The sequence below is a fragment of the Diadema setosum genome, chromosome 4, assembly GCF_964275005.1.
Source record: "Diadema setosum chromosome 4, eeDiaSeto1, whole genome shotgun sequence".
Lineage (NCBI taxonomy): Eukaryota > Metazoa > Echinodermata > Echinoidea > Diadematoida > Diadematidae > Diadema > Diadema setosum.
In genome coordinates this window covers 6049217-6067614 of record NC_092688.1, presented here as the reverse complement: position 1 = coordinate 6067614, position 18398 = coordinate 6049217, and the positions used below count along the sequence as shown (strand labels likewise).

The following is an 18398-nucleotide window of genomic DNA, read 5'->3' as shown; positions in this document are numbered from 1 at the left end:
TGACTGGGGTCAGCGAACTCGGATATCTACTGCGATCAGCTTTAATCGCTAATGTACATGTTCATACGAGTTTTGTAGCAGTGCAAGGGCAAACGAAATCAGAACAAAGGTAAAAATTCTGTGATATATGAATTCTTCCAACAGAAAGAGAACAAGTGCCGATAGAAAAAACTCTGACCTTTTTATCAAACCCATTTTTGGGGACTTTATAACACAAAGAAACATGAATTTAGGTCACGAAAGCAGGCACTCTTGTCTTCATCTTGGGAACCTGGTATACCAGGTTTCCGTATATCAGTTGCTCCCACGGGAACCTGGTATACCAGGTTCCCGTAAGGAACGGGTTAACATATCTCTTTATCCCTTCACACTCTGTATTGCCATATGGTTTCATGACAAAATCTCTTTTTCCTTCTATTTATCTCTGGTTTTCCAGAGAGAGGGTGTGGATAAGCATGAAAAAAAGTAATGTTGCAGGTTGACGCTCCAAAGAATGGTGCTTACACTTTACGAGTGGGCAGTATAGTGACTTCTAGAATCTTAGCAATACATGTATTCCCATCTGGCTAGTACAGCTATACATCAGTGCAGGGGCGCCCGCCTTTATAATAGCACTGCAGTATTCCAAGAGCAACAAAGACATTGTATTTTTGGTTAAAAGAAAACCAAACAAACAAAAACAACAGTATGTTTTCTTTCCTGCAATAGACATGTGTCATTATACAATTTGGGGAAAACAGTATTTTCTATGAAATGTACAATTGTATTTATTTCTCACATGATGTTTCACACTTTTTACAACTTATAAGCTCTTAAAGCAAATATTTGTTGAACACACAACTTTCATGCTTTGGGAAAAGATGAAGGCCTACAATGTGACTTGCTGTAGATGTTCTTTATAAGTCATGGAGATATATTAATTGGTTTAAATTCATACCAACTGCAGTGTCATAAGTTATCATACATGAAAACAAGATTCTGAAGTCACCTGAACAAAACATATTATTATTATTTTTTTTTTTTTGCCAAAAATATCATATCAGCATAACCCCATAGTCTTAGCTTCAGACTGATATCAAGTGAACCTGCTGCCTTTTGCCACCCTTTAAAACCCTTCATTTTTGACACACACGTTGGTGTGCTCTCTCTGCCAACAACTGGCAAATTTGTCTAGAAAGCAATTGTCAAAGAAAAGAAATTACCTTTTTCTCCTAATCTCTATCATGTCACCAAGGCCTTCTTGTCAGACTGAGGCACAATGCTACATCTGAGTGGGCTTGCTAACTTGACAGCTAGGTCAAGTTTATTCAAATTGTCCATCAGTTGCAATAGGTCAAGTTTGGATGGATTACTGATGTGGATGAAAAGGCCTGCCATGTTAACCTGTTAAGGATGAGTCCCGAGTACATACTCGGGCAAGTGTCTATGGGATGCGTGTTGTACAAAATCAGCCCGTCCTCAATGGGTTAAGCTAAGTGCTTGGGCATACAACAGGTAAAAAGATTAAGTTAGGACCGATATCTGGGGCCCATGCTTAGCCTTATGATACAATTTCAGAGCTGTATGAAACCTAAAACCTAAACACTGTGCTGTAGAGGGCAGTCTCTGCATTGACACACTGAGGACTCACTACAACTCACTGTGCAGTGGTGTGATGGGAGTGTCTCATGGTGCTTGTTTCACACCTCTCAATGTTCACAGTCTACACTCCATCACATTTTGCACATTAACGCTGTCGAATCCAGAGTGGAGGACTCTTTCACTCTTCAGTCGTGATGAGGTCTTGCATCTCACTTTTTGATCACCATTATCTCCACCACCATCATCATCAGCATCATCTTCAATCCATGATGATACCAGCCACGCTGTACTACATCATGAGACTAACTTTCCTGTCATCAATCTCCGTGTAACAGGAAGAGGAAGAATTCCAGTGGAAAACAAAATTAAAAATCTGCCTTTCAACTCATTCATGCTGAACCTTCCATCAAACATCATCTGCACCTGAGCCTAGTAGGTATCTCTTATCAAGTGTCTTGGCACAATATATTGTTGTTAAGATACCCAAGTATCTACAGCTGTTGTCAAAGACAAGACACCAAGTCCCCTGGGCATCCATCACCTTCCTCCAATCACAAAGCAGTTCTCTTCGGCATCATCTCCCTGGTCGTCATCCTTCTCGTCCTCGTCCTCGTCACTGTCGCTGCTGGCATCTTCTCCTGCTTCTGCCTTCTTTTTAGCTGTCAGTAGAAGCAAACAAGATATCACCCAGTTCAACAAACAAACATTATGAGGATAATAGAACAGGGCAATAAAATGAGAACAAATTCCAAATATCTTTTTTTTTTTAAATCATGTTTTGTATAATAAATATTAATTTACATTGATTTTACATAGTTGATCGCATTGAGGCCCTTATGTCTTTTTTTCTTTATTAGCTTTTGCTTTTATCGGTTTTTCTATCGATTTCAGAAAGCCACTTGCTCTACTGCACTCTGTTTAAAGCAAGTAATGCCACCATGTGTTATCTCATCGACTCATCAAGCTGATGCAAATTAGGAACAAAGAGAACTTTGTGTTCATTCAGATTTTTCCACTGAGTTTTCTTTTTTTTTTTTTTGAATTGTAACTGATTGACAAATTGTTTGTTTGTTTGTTTGTTTGTTCATTTCCATCTGAGGAGATGGCTGGATAGCCTATATTCAGCTACGTTAAGCTGGTCTTCCATGGGGTCCAGTTGGATGTGAGGTGGGACCACTTCACTGGGTTAAACACCCTGCTCTTTGCGATGAATGAATGAAATGGGATCTTTTACGTGCATGAGTTACTCTCTCATACACGGGACCTCCATTTTATGTCCTATCCGAGGGATAGAGTGTTTTTGCCTCTTGCTAGAGGGGGCGGTATGCTTACAAACAACATTGCTCAGTCCAGACTCGGGTTCGAACCCGGGACCTTAGGATCGTGAGGCAGACGCGTTACCAACTGAGCCAACTCACCGCCCTAATTAAATTACCCTTCATCAATGTAAATAAACACCAATTATTCAGCTTTTCATATGTAGCCATTATCAAAATTGTGGGCATACACCATACTCTGGTTGGACTCAAACCAACAATCTCCTTATTGATAAACAGGCGATATCCACTATTGCTATCAGGTGGAAACTCTATAGTCTAGTAGATATGATGCCCACCTAGAAATCAGGAGAATGTTGGTTTGAGTTCAACCCAAGAACGTATGCCCATGATTTTTCATCATGGCTACTACTAAAACACTGGATAATTGGCATTAATTTACATAGATGAAGGGCAATTTGTCAATCAGTTGCAACTTTTGAGTTTCATATGCCGATTAAAATGTTGCAATATTTATGTTAATTCCAAATCAACATGATAACAGCTATCAGAAATCTACCTCTTGCAATTAATAGCATAGACTGGTAAAGACTCACATAGTTTTACCTCAGTGCACTGATGTGTATATACAACTTGTATACTGGATAATGTCATATTTCTACCAACTTCTTCAAATAAATCATGCAGGGGAGAAGTTTTCTGGCTTATTTTCAATCTCACCCTTTGCTTCTTCCTCCATCTTTTTCTTCTTTGCTTGCATCTTCTGCTTCTGCTTTAATCTGCAAAAGATAAAATATGGTACATAAATGAAATCAGATTGTTCAATGTTGCTCTTCCATTATACAAAGTCACACAGCAAGACATCTTGCACGGCTGTCCAATGGTCTGAGCTTGCATGCAGTTCATGACAGATTTCATGTCATTTTAAAGGCAGTTTGGATTCCGTTTGACCGCAAAACTAACTATGACATTTATGCACAAATGTTCCACTTACCATCTGTGGGAATGAGACAAACATTTGCATATCGTATCTACAAGACAGGTCATGGGGTTCACACAGTCACATTTACTCTCCCTCTCAAAAATGGAACAAATCAAATGTCTAAAAAACATGAAATTAAAATATGTTTTGACCAGAGAAAAATTCACATATCACTTTCCTGACTTTAGAATTCATTTTGTATGTGCAAGTGACTCAATTCACATCACTTATCGAATACATCACTGTAAATTTGGGGCGTCATTTATGTGACTGGTCACCCTGTGAAATGGACTTCAAAGACTTCACAATGCAATGAAGATTTCAACAGTGCATTGTGTTCTCTGTGATGGTAAACATTGATGATGATTTCATTGTAATGTTTAAAAAACGGAAAAACAATCTTATCTTGATGGACACTCATATCAAATTGGTCAATTCACCTTTTTGCTCTCTTCTTTGCTGTTCTTTCTTCTGCTGCTTTTTCATTCTGTTCCAGTTTCTCGTGGTAGGCCACGTCTTTGTCTTCCTGGAATGGAGAGAGGAAAAAGGTCACAAGTCCAGTCTCATTTAAGTCAGTATAGAAAATGTAACCTCTGTTGTCATCAAAGATGACAAATATATCAGTGAAAAATTACATCACAATAATTGCCAGAGTGAATACATGTGGATGAATGAAAAACTTCACAGTCTACTACTCACTGAAATGATGATAAATCAATATTTGGGGTAGCACTTCTTGACTAGACACAAGATATTTCAATCGAGCAGGATACAGCTGAATATGAGTCTATGATTGTTTTTCTCTATGTGGAATCAATCGCTCCCTTTCTCAGATGTCATTTGGAGAAGCACAGCACTCATGTTGTCTACAAGGACAACACCACCATCAGAAACCAGTTGGTTAGTGTCAAAGACCCCAGGCCAACCCTCAGGAGGGATGGAGTGGTCTACCAGATCCCATGCAGAGATTGTGACAAGAGTTACATAGGTGAGACCGGCAGGCCTGTTGCAGAAAGGATATCAGAACACAAATGGGACATTACAAACCATGGAACAGAGCTATCTGCAGTAGCCAAGCATGCATGGGATGCGCAGCACCACCCAGACTGGTGGGAGTGAAGTGCATTGGCACAGCACAGCACTGCTACACCAGGAACTCATTTCATAAAAAGATGATACGATAGCAACTCTTGCTGGAATGGCAATCGCCATGGTAATGCCAAGAATCCAGCTTCCTGATTGGTTGTTGTATTGGAATTTTTCCATTCCAGCAAGAGTTGCCATCCTAACATCTTTTATGAAATGGGGCCACGAAGAGTGAAGGAAGCCATCCAGATATGGCTCAACAAAGGCAACGTCAAAGGGTTGTAGGTTCCCTGAATCCTGGATGTGATGTATTTGCCTTCACCAACAGAAGGGACACCCATCCACCATCACCAACAAAGGGGGAGACATCTCCAATGAGATCCCGCCTCCGACGTCTGCAAAAGAGTTGCTAAACTGGATTGTCAACCATTGGACACATGATGGCGCACTGCCCGACTTGTGCAAGGGGGCAGCATGCTGCCAACTCGGTCCACAAACACGTTATAACTTACGTGTACGCACCACCGTGTTTCATTGTACCTGCCGACACTCAGCAGCAGCAAGCGAAACATTGTACATCTTACCTATGATTTTCTTCGTGAGACAAACAATTACCTTTACCCCAGCATCAATGATATTTCTTGTTTCTTAGGATTAATGTCTAAGGGGTAGTTAACTTGTGTACCAATAGCTATTCAAACAGCTATTCTCCAATTACAAAAAGCATCCTTGTATACAGGTTAGGTCTTGGCTGGTCTGCACACATAAAAACTGGAAGACTGTTATCCATGTTCACTTTGACTTAATGATAACAGCAAAGTCAACAAACAGTAAAAGTATGTGTCACTGAAAATGGATGAGCAAGTTCTACTTGGGAACTTACGGAATTTCAAGTTAAACATGTTTTTATTTAGATATTGACATCATACATACAAATCATGTATGCAAATTAGATGAGATGATTCATTAGCTCACAGCTTCTTCATTAGTTTGCACACAAATTCCCCCAAACCTATACATCTTTCACATCTTTTTCATGAGTTTCAAATCTCCCAAAATTATCAATTACCCCCTACAAAAAGGCGTTCTTGCTTGGTCAATAACTTCCACGATTCTTTGGAAGTTTTATCGTTTCAGTGTAAACCTGTAATAATGATAGTAACAAACACAGCATTTGTAATGCACTATTCATCTAGTGACCTATTCTGAGGTAGGCTCTACTGAGGATCACAATTAGAGCGAGTTATATACGTATCAAGGTATAAAATTAATGAGGCGTGTATAGATAGTTCCGCTGGAAGACACAAGAATAATTTCCACACTTTTGTGAATGGGTACCATGTCTCGATGGATAAAAGGTAACAAGAAGACATGATCAGTAGTCCCACCACTCTCTCACCTTCTCTGCTCGGTTCTGAATGTACGTCACTCTGGCCAGCTCTCGCCGTCTGTAGCCACGATAGACATGGAACTCCCCACTGCCTGCTCCAGCACTAGATCCTGGAGATCATACAGGAAGATAAAAGGCAAAACTCATTGCTTGGCAAGTAAAAGAGAAACCACTGATGCATGGACAGAAGATATCATGAACTCATTGTTATTTCCCAAAGCATGGCTACTCCACATACAACATACCACAGATAACAGAAACTAAGTGGAAATTTGGTGAAGTTGAAATTTTTGCACATTTCGCACAACCAGAAACCAGCATGAAAATAAAAGCATGTGAATATTTTTGCTTGCTTTTAATATATATGCCAGTAGTTCATGTCTGATGTGAAACTCACTTTATGTACCCACCGAGGGGGGAAAAAAATCATGTATGCAAAAATATCCACTTTTACAGTATAAACATAGATTATACAAGGTAGGATTGTTGGGAACATTTCAACATGTATGTATATGATAAACACTTCGCAAAGGATGTAAACAAGGGTTTACAATAAAAGGGTTTAGCCAACCAAAATGTGATGCACATTATACATGTATATATTAATCAAATAACAGATAATGAAATAAAGTTTTACTTTGCAAATTTAATGCACTCAAAAGAACAACAACCATGCTAGCAAGTCTTGTGTTGGTAATTACAGAATCTAGAAATTAAATCATGCCAGTAATAATTATGGCCTCTATAGTAAATTCACATTCAAAAGTCAAAAGTCTAGTTTGCTGTTTATGTGGTGTAGACAATCTCAGAGTCACCTGATTCTAGCATTTCAGTTTATACTGTATCTTTACAGACTTTAGAACCCAGGCATACTCTTGTTACTAAAGTAAAATTTTAAATTTTTACATTATTCATCAAATCATAGTTTGAACTACACATGTATTCATAAATTCTAAGGACTGATGCAAAACTTTTTTCAAACAGTCCATAAATATAGGGTCAAGAATTATGTATAACTAGAACAATGTTTGCTTGGTGAGAGGTCTGAGGTTACATACCCATAACATCTCGCACAAATTCAGCTGGTGCTCTTGGGCTCCACTCTTTCTTTTTCTCTGGTACGTAGACAGGTTTATCCTTGATCAAAAAAACAAAAACAAACAACAACAACAAAATGAAGAAAAACTCCATTTCAATTTCAATAAAATGTACAGACATGAAGCACCTTGAAGTGCCACATCTCCATCTTCATGTTGATAGATTGCAAAGAGTGGCAGGGTTTAGGGGCTTTGTAGCCCATTTAGTATAATGAAACCCAAATTGGATGTCCCACTTTCTGTTTTTTAATGTGAGGAGTGTTGGTAATTGGATGACATCTTCTGGGAGTTTGTTCTACTGTCTACCACTCTCTGCAGGGCTGAAGAAGTGTCTTCTTATGTCCAGTCTAGGGCATGCTTCTGGGAATGTCCTTGAGGACCATGGTATACATGTTGCTTTCTGGAGGATGGCGTTTGGTCTATATTGTCTGGGTTCTCATTGTGCCATGATGCAATAATATGTTTGAATAAAAATCACCCCTCTCCCTTCTGTCTTCCACAGAAGTAGGATTGTGTCTCTCAAGTCCGATTTCTTAGGGTAGGTTTTTCAGGTTGGGGATCACTTTGGTGGCCCCAGCCTGCACTTTCTCAAGGACTTTCTTGTCTATCTTGGACACCAAGCCTGCACACAGTACGTAATCCATGTGTGGTCTGATAAGTGACTTCTTTATACAGAGTTTTAGGATTACATCACTACATCTGTAAAAGTTCTTCTTGATCATTCCCAAGACTCAATTGGCTCTTCTTCAGTTCATGAGAAAAAACAAAAACAAAACTTGTTTCATCATGTTTATAAAATCACCAGATCAATAATGAAAAGAAGGAAAATCGAAGGAAATCTAGCATCAACATGTTAATAATTAATCACATGAATGTACAAAACGAGCAAACCATTCAAGCGAGCGAAACAGTGCGTACGTTGATTGGCTGGCAAAAGGAGTTTGTACGCACATTGGCGCTCTTTTGATTTAGATTCTGACTCATGTTGACGTCAGCCAATCAACGTACGCACTGTTTCGCTCGCTTGAATGGTTTGCTCGTTTTGTATATATATTGTTATGTTTGCGTTTCTTGTTTTATACGTGCGGTTTTACTCCTACGAGATACACGTCGAAAACGTTCAGTAGTATGTATTTGTTTAACGCAATTTTGAAGTTTTGTACCACCAGGCATCTCTTTGTAAATCACATGTTGTATAGAGTTCCAGTCATACTCGCACAAACACTGTAGGTCTACTAGACTATATCGTTAAACTTTAACTTTGTTGCTTAAACATGCCTTGAGGAGCAGAGGTTTGACTTTGAATTTCTGCCACTTCAATATTTATCCAATAATTTTTTTTTTTTAAATTACTGAAGAAACTTTGATCACATAAACTAAAAGTTAAAACATCATCATCATATTAGATCTACTATTGTATTTAAAAGAAGGTCGAGAGTTAACTGCGACCAGCCCCAACGCGGCGCGGCGAAGTATAATACTGTTATGTGAAATAGGTGTTAAGGAGCGCACCTCGGAAGTCAAGAGTTCAACAGATATTCTTTTATCAACACCTTTCTAGACAGAGGCAGTGTAGCCCAACCAGATGCCATGCAGTGTATAAATTTACAGAGACTGGGCTGTTGCCTGTGTACCAGGTATATAATTTGGTGTAGGGCCTACAGGTAATTACCGTTACTCACGGGGCAGTGGTCCACTCAGTGAGTGGACCATGGCCCGCGCCTGGGCCCTGTCTTATAAAGCCTTCAAATCAATCACAAGTCCCCAAATCAATCGCAACTTGCATTGCAGCACAAACAAAACTTGTGATTGATTTCTATCACAAGTCTTTATAAGACAGGCCCCTGGAGGAGCCTACCTATCAATGCCTATTCATTGTATTGTATCGCAGTAAGTTTAACGTTAGTGTGTAGTCTGTAGAGCTAACCGTTAGATTTAGAGTAGGCCCAGGCCTATGTCAGTATGTAGAGTATGCTGAGCAATAAAAATGTCCTTTATTATATACGATAATATTTGCATTATAGCGTGCTATAGGTTCTAACGGCCCTATCCCCAGATTTAAAATCAAATTACTCTGCAACGAAATACTAGTATCAGTGGGTATCATCCGCACGCAAAGCAAAGCGGCTATCATTCCATTTCAACGTACTGTACGTCATATCTATGAACGGTACGAATCATGCATACAACGTTCAGATTCCCACGAAACGTCGCGCCAGGATCACTTACAGGATTTCTCATCAACTTCTCAATTTGAAGACGCTGTTTATCTGCAGTAGACTTTGGAAGGATCAACGGTGCATCTGTTTTCTTACGGAAATGTTTCTTCTTTTCCTCTCCATCGGCCGGCTTTTCCATGTTTCTCTTTGAGTCTTCACGCGTGTTAGTACATGTAGTCCCAAGTCGGTTTAGTTACGCGAAGTGTAGTGATACAATAATAATCCAGCACTAATGCGTCTATAATGTGGGATGTATGTACAGTGTAGTACGTGTTTGGATGGCACATAGAGCTTATAATAGAGCTCTATGGGATGGCATCAACAAGGAACAATGCATGTATTAAAGCGTTCCATACCTGAATCTAAAAAAAAATGGAAGCACACCATCATGACTGAACTCCCCCTCCACAACATTCAGAAGCACAATATTTTAAAGGAAAAAATCCAAAATATGTATTGATTGTTTGGCGTGCTTGAAAGTCTTGATTTATCTGTCAGATTTGGCAAATACTGGAAGAAATTCGATATTCAAGGCAGCGCAGCAACTACAGTAAGCATTCCATACAGCACGTTGATATACCAGTAATAATAGAAGTGATATACACTGTATATTTTATGTTTATACTAGTATTTGGGATTTGGGAAATGTTCTTCGCGCTTTTGCTATAGGCGCCAGCAGGCGCCATTATAGAAATGAGGATTTCATACATTTACAAACTAGCAAGCCTATAGACCTGTTCTGATTGGGAGCTGGTTTTTTTTTTTCTTTTCTTTTTAGTGTTAATATATTTCAGCCATGGGCTTCAGTACAGCTAGTAAATGTGGTCTAACAATAACTGTACTGTAGTTTACTTCCCGAGCATGACACAGCAATGCATCTGACTCATTGAATAATATTTTCTTCTTCTTTTGGACGCCCCCAGATGAAAATGGCTGATATAAGTTAGTGTTTTAAAATCAAATACCAGTATGATAAGGGTCGACCTTCACTACACTGGTACATGTATATTTAAGAGTATCTGGCAATGCATGGAGAAGATATAGCACGTTTGCCAAAGACTCATTATGCATGATATCATTTACACTAATGGTTGTGTATTTTCTAGATGTTGCTATTCAAAAGGACATACGGTATCTCCACCCAAGAATCATTGTCAGCGAAAGTGCTAATTAGATTTAAATACACAAGGAGTTTAGAGAAACAACCCCTTTAATGTGATCGCATCTACTGCATTTAGATGCTGTGTATCACCAACAACCAAAACTGGGATCCATATTTATACATCGTATTTCACCGATCTGAACTGATATTCTGTGGATTGTCCTGTTATTGTGTTTTTTAGTCTTCTTGTATAAATAGCACCAGTGCACTTAGAAACACCAGTGCAAAGCACCATATAAATGCAATTATGATAATGATGATAATAATAATAATAATAATAATAATAATAATAATAATAATGATAGTAATAATGATAATAATAATTATAATAATTATAATTATTATTATTATTATTATTATTATTATTATTATTATCATCATTATCATCATCATCACCACCATCATCATCATTACCATATGTATAGAATTGAACTGAGAATGAGTAGATAGCAACATTGCTACATAGGTGTGCCAAACAGTTTCAGCCCCCTTTCCCTTTATCTCTCTCTTGTGGTGCACCTCTGTGGTGAAACAACTTCATTCCTTTACATCAGGGAGGTGGGCGAGAATCTATTGAAAATTTTTGTACATGTATTTCCATGTCATATATGTCCATATAATCAGCTGAACTTGTTTTTTCATACATTCTCCATTTTTTTTTTTTTTCAGTCATGGTAATACTACCTCATGCAACTTTGTGTTGTAACATGTTAAGTTTGCATGTTCCTGACACATGTATGTCACATTTGTTTATGAATACAATTGTACATAAATGTGTATTACATGTCTGTGATGTTAGTACATGTAGGTTTATTAGTGAGGAATTCACATAAGACACACATATCAAACAAAAGAAAAGAGAAGACTGGAAAAACACAAAACTCATATCATGTACCGGAAAAGGAGTTCAGAGCCATTATCTGCCCTATATAGAGGCCCCATACACGCACAAACACACGAGGGACAAAATCTGGAAAGACATACACCGAGATTCAGCTGTGAAACACAGGAACACACAGCACAACCTTCAATCAAGGCAGGCTACAACTCTCATCCATAATTTCAACCAAAATGCATTAGCTCTCTTGAACACACCATCACACTTCTTAGCCTTATGAACAGTCCCACACATTCCTATCACTGTTTGGTGATCAACTCACTCAGACAACCAAGATTTACTTTTAGCCTTTTTTTTTATTAGATGCTCAAAATAAATGAACTATTTACAGTGTAGCTTATGGTGACTCAAACAATCAGTACCAGCAATTGTCGCATACAAATCATCACTGCATATTAACAATACTGAAGAAGATGTGATATAGATCTCTCTTTGTGAAACGGTCATCTTTTGGATAAATTTGCCAGTAACTTCAATCTGGCATGTAAAAACAGGTTGCATGAATATTCTGTGGACGCATTGATAATTCTGCATATCATAATAATATTTTGCTATGCCTCTGTACATTTATTTCAATTAATGTACAATGCAGTATCATCAGGATAATACTACAACACTGGCATTATTATAGTTTGCTGCAAATTGCTAATTTTTCTGTAGTTATTAACATTTTTGCTGCACATAAATTGTTACACAACCATTTTGCCCAGAATTAGTAGTGCTAAATCAAGGAGTAACCAGAGTCATAAATATAAAATGTAATTTGTATAAAATCAAGCATCTGGAACAGACTGAGTTGGTTTGATTTTCAGTAAAAGTGAAAAGCTACAGACAATCTTAGGCCATTTCCCTTCGGAGGAAGAGATATTTTGCAAAGGTGGTGTAACAACTAACAACCTCCAAGTATACACAATTCATGTGCGAGGAAAACTAGAATACAATAGCAGAACATGAACAGTAACTGTACAGGAACCTGGAATGTGATGGCACTAGTATTGGTACATGTACAATGGAGTTTTCTACGAATCAAGAGCGGGAAACAAGTCCATGAAGGATTCTTCCCACAATCCTTCACTCAAACCGGGTGATCTCAATCCACCCTCATCACTGAAAGGTGACCGCGGGGCATCACTTATGCCAGAATCGGAGCCACTGCCATCTTCACTTTTCCCGCTCAAGCTTCGAGAGTCCACATCCTTTGAACTGACCGTATCCATCAGTTCCTTCAAGTCACATGTGAAGTTGGCATCGGCATTGAGCATTTTTGTGTTCACTAATTTGTTGTAGGATTCAGAGTCTGTGCCCATTGCCAATAACAGATCCAAATCATCATCTTCTTCAGTCTGGAATGATTGCAGAGTGTCCATAGCGCCAATCTCTGAGATGGCTTCACTCTTCAGTTCTGCAGTAGCTGGTCTGTGGCTGTGCTGACTATTCAACACGTCAGGTAGGACAGCCATGCTAGCAGGTTCCTCTACACTGTTGCTGGTTTCACTACTTTGAGCATCCAATGCAGGCTTCAAGTACTCATGATCAAACTGGATCAGTTCTTTGATGGATTCCAGCTCTGCTGCTGTGGGCCCCACCACTCCTGGTCCCCTGAGCTGGCCCGCTTGGACTTCTTGGTCACCAGACAGAGGGGCTGCTCCTGCTCCCAGCTCCCCTGGGGTGTCCGCGAAGAGGCGAATGGCTCCACTCGCGGCTGCTTCGTTGAGCTGGCCGAGCAGGCCAAGTAGCTCATCGTCAGACTCCACGTGAGCATCATTGACAGCAAAGTGAGGAGACGCCTCGCCAACTCCTGCTGCGGAGGAGAGCTGAGCGCTGCGGGCTCGGACGGCTCGGCATCGGCCTCTTTCTTCACAGACAAATGAATGCTGGATGAGGTTGTGGAGTCTACGCAGTAGCCATGGTCGAGGACAACCTGAAAGATGAGATACAAGCCAGGATTTTCCATCAGGTCTTGTTGCATTGTTCAAATGTCATTTAAGTGGTCTCAAAAGATGCAATGTTAAAACAAAGTTCATCATCATAATGAAGGGCTGCTTTTGACTTAATAATTAACAAAATACCCTAGACAGGTTCTCATGAATTCTTGAGCATGTTTCATATCTTTCAAAATCTGTCAATAGCCCTAAATATATCTAAAATGCAAGTTGTACTGAAATGTAACATTTTTTATGTTCAATCACCAGCAGCAACTATAAATATCTTGCATGTACTGCGCAAACTGAAATGAACTGTTAATTCAATACCATGTCTCTAGTAAATTATATACGACTGTCAACACATATATAGACTGATGGTTGGTTTTCATATTTTTTTTTTGGGGGGGGGGGGCAGAAAGTTTGAAAAAAAAAACAAAACAGAACCGCACAAACCATTATTGTTGCAATACTAACTTTAGTTTCAAAATACTCTCACTAAACTATACAACACAACTTCTGTTCTATAAAATGTTACTAGTTTCAGTGAACAAAGTTGTCATTTTTTCCCCCCAGTCAATAAGACATTATTCAACTTACAACTGATGTTTCTTCAGTCTTCCCCTGCAACCTTCTTTTCAGCTGTGCATTCTCATCTGCTAGAGACTGGTTCTCTTTTCTGAGGAGTGTGTTCTCGATCTGAAGCTGCTTGTTCCTAGCCTCCAGAAGGCTGGCTGTGTTCTCAAGACCATCCATCTGGGCCTTCTTCCTGTCTCGTGCAGTCTGTGCTGCTACTCTGTTTTTTAGCTTCCTGTAGCAACATAATAAAGGTGTAAAATGAATGAAATTAGCACCTATAAAATAAAAACAAAAGCAAACATGTGCTAAGTTAACATAAGTTAGGCCTACTTTAAAGGTTCAAAGAAATGTCATAAAAGTAAAAGACTCCTCCGGACACACGGATCTTTCTGTACTCTGAGTGTCTATTGATTTGATATTGGTCAGCGTTTTGGAACTCCCAATAAAATATAAGTAGAGTCTAACGTTAGGCCTTATCATTCAACCACATGATCACAAGTTCATACTCTCTGGTTATGGAATCTCCTGTACAGCTAGGCAAATAAACTTGCCGGCGATTTATTGATTTGTTCGAGTCGACCAACGAACTAACTTCATTGAGGATGACATGCATGCGGTGCGAAGATGCACTCTTTATTTACTTCCTATTCTCTTCCTGCAGATCTAATACTCAAATGGAAAAAATCAATGATCATTGAAACAAAGACATGGGATTTACGAACCTCCTCATCATCTTTTCTTCTGGAGTAAGATGGGTCAGTCTCTGTCTTTTTCTTGGTGGTGGATTTGAGTCCGTCAGAGATACTTTGGCTTTGCTGGGTTGCAATCCCAGCTTCGCGTCAGCAGCCGCCGCCATTTGCTGCAGTATCTCCGCCTTCCTCGAAGTGGGCAACATATTGAACGATTTTACTTGGTCAGATTTCGGGACAGTCGCGATGATAATTTTGGTGGTAGCCATTTCTGGCATCAGAGAATCTTCTCCTCCTTGGATGACTATGTTGGAGAGAGTCGAAAACTCCACCGTTCGCAACAAATTATGATCTGAAGTCGGTCTTCGCTTTCTTCTACATGACGGTTTTTCTGCTGCTTTTCTCCCTATAATGTTAGTACAAAAGCATTACTGTGGAGTTTTACAGTCAACTAGGATGCGAAGATAGGTACTCGTGGTATTTTCCTATTGGTCGATATCACTGTCCGCTACGTCATCTATCAGTGTTGTGATTGGTCAAAATGCGAATCTGTATACGTTGGTCACATGTAATCAGGAATGACGCAAGGGCGTCCACGTGGAAGTTTGTTTATAAATAGGCAAGCACCCACTGTATTGCATCAGAAAACTCACAAATACTAGTACACCACGAGAACTATTTACTCTGGCAACCCCCGTATTGATGGATAACAGCTGACTGCTAACCATCGTAGGCAAATATCACTGTCATATTTGCCCTTGATTCACAAATAGATAACATGACATTATACAAGCGTTTAGAATTATTCCGATTATCCTCGATCATCCTGATTCCTGGGCAGCGTTTCATATCTCGTGACCAGTCACTGACAACTGTTTTCAGCTATTGAAATCCTTACATCTTATTATCTGAGAGCAAAATGAGATCAAAACACTAGATGAAATGTGTCCTTGACTGGAGGGAATTTCAGGGTAGTCATGCAGTGAATTGATAATGCATGTGGAAATGAATGAACGAACTGAAAAAAAGAAGAAGGAAGATTAAGGAATATATGAATATAAATAAACAGAAAAGTAGATAAGTATGGCCCAGATGCCGGACTTGATGGATGATGATTTAGCTTCTTTTTTTTTTCTTTTTTTTTTGCGAGATACTTATAAACTACTTTATGAAATGTTAAAGAGCATACAATTCTAAAAAGAATTCAAAGTTTCTTCGATGAAATTTGGTTTTGAAATGGCTGAGATATATAAAAAAAAACCAAAGAAAACAAGGCCATCCTAACAAAAGATGCACACGGGTCCCGACTTTCATCAGGATGGCTTTGTTTTGTATATTTCAGCCACTTCAAATCCAACTTTCATTAAATAAACTTGAATTCCTCTTAGAATCATATGCTCTTTCATATCTCACAAGAGGTTTCTCGTTATCTTTTTTTATAAAAAAAAAATCATAAAAAAAGGAAAAAAAAAGTTGGAAACCTGAAGCCCCATCTCAACCGAAACTGTATCATTCCTTTATATCCTAACATCAGACGGACTTTTTAAGGGGAAATTATTGTATATTAGGTTCACAAAAACACATTATAAGGCGTACAAAAAGGTGGGTAGATTTTGTGAGTGCATTTGTTTGTTTGTTTGTTTGTTTGTTTGTTTTCCTATAAAATACTTGGACGAACGAAAAAGGAACAGATGATCAGATGTAAGACAGCGAGGTACTGACAAAAAAAAAGAAGGAAATCCAACCTTCTATCCATCCAAGCCAAAGGTTAGATCGCAGCAACTCGACTGAAGTGTATACCAAATAAATATGGTACATAACAAATCAAAGCGTTCATCGTTTAAAATGCAGTCTTCCTACGCAGAAATTATAGATGTACATGCCCACTTGTTCATATGAGACTGACAGGATAATTAGCATAAGGACGCTAATTCTGAACGAATTTCAGACACGGAACTACTCCTGTGACTGATCCGGTCGTGTATAGGATGACGAATGTACTGGTACATGATATCAGATAACTATATACGATGCAGAGCAGTGGTGCGATTCCAAGTTTCATATTGCATTGCCATTGGTTCTGTTTGACGGCGATCAGTTCCATACGAGTTTTTTTTTTATTCGTGTTCATGTAGCGAATTTCTTCCCTGAGCCTTGCTGGATGAGAGATTTATTTTCTTTGCGGTGTTCAGAGTCCGTTAGAGCACAATTTCTTGAATGAAATTACTCTGTAACGTCAATCTTCTTTTCGGAGAAAAGGCATTTAATATGAATATCTATCTAAAAATGTTATTCAAGGCGAAGTAAAGCTTGTGGTTACCGTTTTCTTTTTTTTTTACGTTGAAAGAAGAGAGCATGCATAGTGTGAATGAACGTGTTATTGTGTGAATGTGTGTGTTTGTAAGCGTTGTGCATGTGATTCAGTCACAAATGAGTTTACGGAAGTCAAAAATCAAAACTGTCGTCCACTTCGTACAGACTAATGACTGTATATATATATATATATATATATATATATATATATATATATATATATATATATATATATACATATATATATATCTATGTTGATTAGGTTGTCCACGTGTTGGCAAGATAAAAAGATAAGTAACAAAACTGGAACAAAGTGTCATCATATACATTTCAGGTTAAGTAATAAAGTCAGTGTTTTTTAGAAATGGTTTATTCGACGGACAGTGAATATCATATCATTTCAAATATTTCTTTAAATGATGTTTTATCACAAGCACGCGTGTCGCTATCAAGAATTATTTTAAGGGTGTCAGACGTTCATTTCCTTTCTACGTTTGCGAATAAACATATCTATCTAAAAATGTTATTCAAGGAGAAGTAAAGCTTGTGGTTACCGTTTTCTTTTTTTTTACGTTGAAAGAAGAGAGCATGCATAGTGTGAATGAACGTGTTATTGTGTGAATGTGTGTGTTTGTAAGCGTTGTGCATGTGATTCAGTCACAAATGAGTTTACGGAAGTCAAAAATCAAAACTGTCGTCCACTTCGTACAGACTAATGACTGTATATATATATATATATATATATATATATATATATATATATATATATATACATATATATATATCTATGTTGATTAGGTTGTCCACGTGTTGGCAAGATAAAAAGATAAGTAACAAAACTGGAACAAAGTGTCATCATATACATTTCAGGTTAAGTAATAAAGTCAGTGTTTTTTAGAAATGGTTTATTCGACGGACAGTGAATATCATATCATTTCAAATATTTCTTTAAATGATGTTTTATCACAAGCACGCGTGTCGCTATCAAGAATTATTTTAAGGGTGTCAGACGTTCATTTCCTTTCTACGTTTGCGAATAAACATGGCTGCAAGATATGCACGTTGAAATCTCCTGCACGCCGCGATCTTCCGAGCAGATCATGGGAAATGGTTTAATAGCGTATTGAATAATCCGTATGAGGCTGAACTAATAATTATGCCATAAAAAGGTTATGCACATGCCATATTACTGAAGGATGAATA

The 18398-nt window shown here is 38.4% G+C and overlaps 2 protein-coding genes across 3 annotated transcripts; both read right to left on the bottom strand.

Annotated features, from left to right (window-relative positions):
• Positions 1-12: 12 nt before the first annotated feature.
• Positions 13-9847, bottom strand: LOC140227532 (PRKR-interacting protein 1 homolog). 2 transcript variants are annotated; one of them, XR_011901058.1, is made up of 7 exons: positions 9643-9847; positions 7375-7453; positions 6326-6426; positions 4281-4366; positions 3579-3637; positions 342-2240; positions 13-271 (listed from the first exon to the last, which is right to left on the bottom strand). XR_011901058.1 is itself a non-coding variant. In XM_072307933.1 (6 exons), exons 1-6 carry the CDS (start codon positions 9769-9771, stop codon positions 2119-2121), a joined length of 576 nt encoding a protein of 191 aa, XP_072164034.1. In that variant the 5' UTR covers positions 9772-9847; the 3' UTR covers positions 13-2118. The 2 variants fall into 2 exon arrangements, 1 of the variants encoding a protein (XP_072164034.1); XM_072307933.1 differs by having other exon boundaries at positions 13-2240.
• Positions 9848-11968: 2121 nt separating this feature from the next.
• On the bottom strand, positions 11969-15335 carry LOC140227529 (uncharacterized). The gene is made up of 3 exons (XM_072307931.1): positions 14916-15335; positions 14215-14425; positions 11969-13613 (listed from the first exon to the last, which is right to left on the bottom strand). Exons 1-3 carry the CDS (start codon positions 15158-15160, stop codon positions 13236-13238), a joined length of 834 nt encoding a protein of 277 aa, XP_072164032.1. The 5' UTR covers positions 15161-15335; the 3' UTR covers positions 11969-13235.
• Between the last annotated feature and the right edge of the window lie 3063 nt (positions 15336-18398).

Excerpts from the sequence above, each read along its gene's own strand:
- LOC140227529 (XM_072307931.1), bottom strand. The coding sequence starts at position 15,160 with ATGCCAGAAATGGCTACCACCAAAATTATCATCGCGACTGTCCCGAAA. Across the intron at positions 14,426-14,915 it reads GAAGAAAAGATGATGAGGAG|GAAGCTAAAAAACAGAGTAG; the intron begins GTTCGTAAATCC and ends ATGTTGCTACAG. Across the intron at positions 13,614-14,214 it reads AGACTGAAGAAACATCAGTT|GTTGTCCTCGACCATGGCTA; the intron begins GTAAGTTGAATA and ends CTCATCTTTCAG.
- LOC140227532 (XM_072307933.1), bottom strand. The coding sequence starts at position 9,771 with ATGGAAAAGCCGGCCGATGGAGAGGAAAAGAAGAAACATTTCCGTAAG. Across the intron at positions 7,454-9,642 it reads AGAAGTTGATGAGAAATCCT|GATAAACCTGTCTACGTACC; the intron begins GTAAGTGATCCT and ends TTTTTGATCAAG. Across the intron at positions 2,241-3,578 it reads GATGGAGGAAGAAGCAAAGG|CTAAAAAGAAGGCAGAAGCA; the intron begins GTGAGATTGAAA and ends TTCTACTGACAG.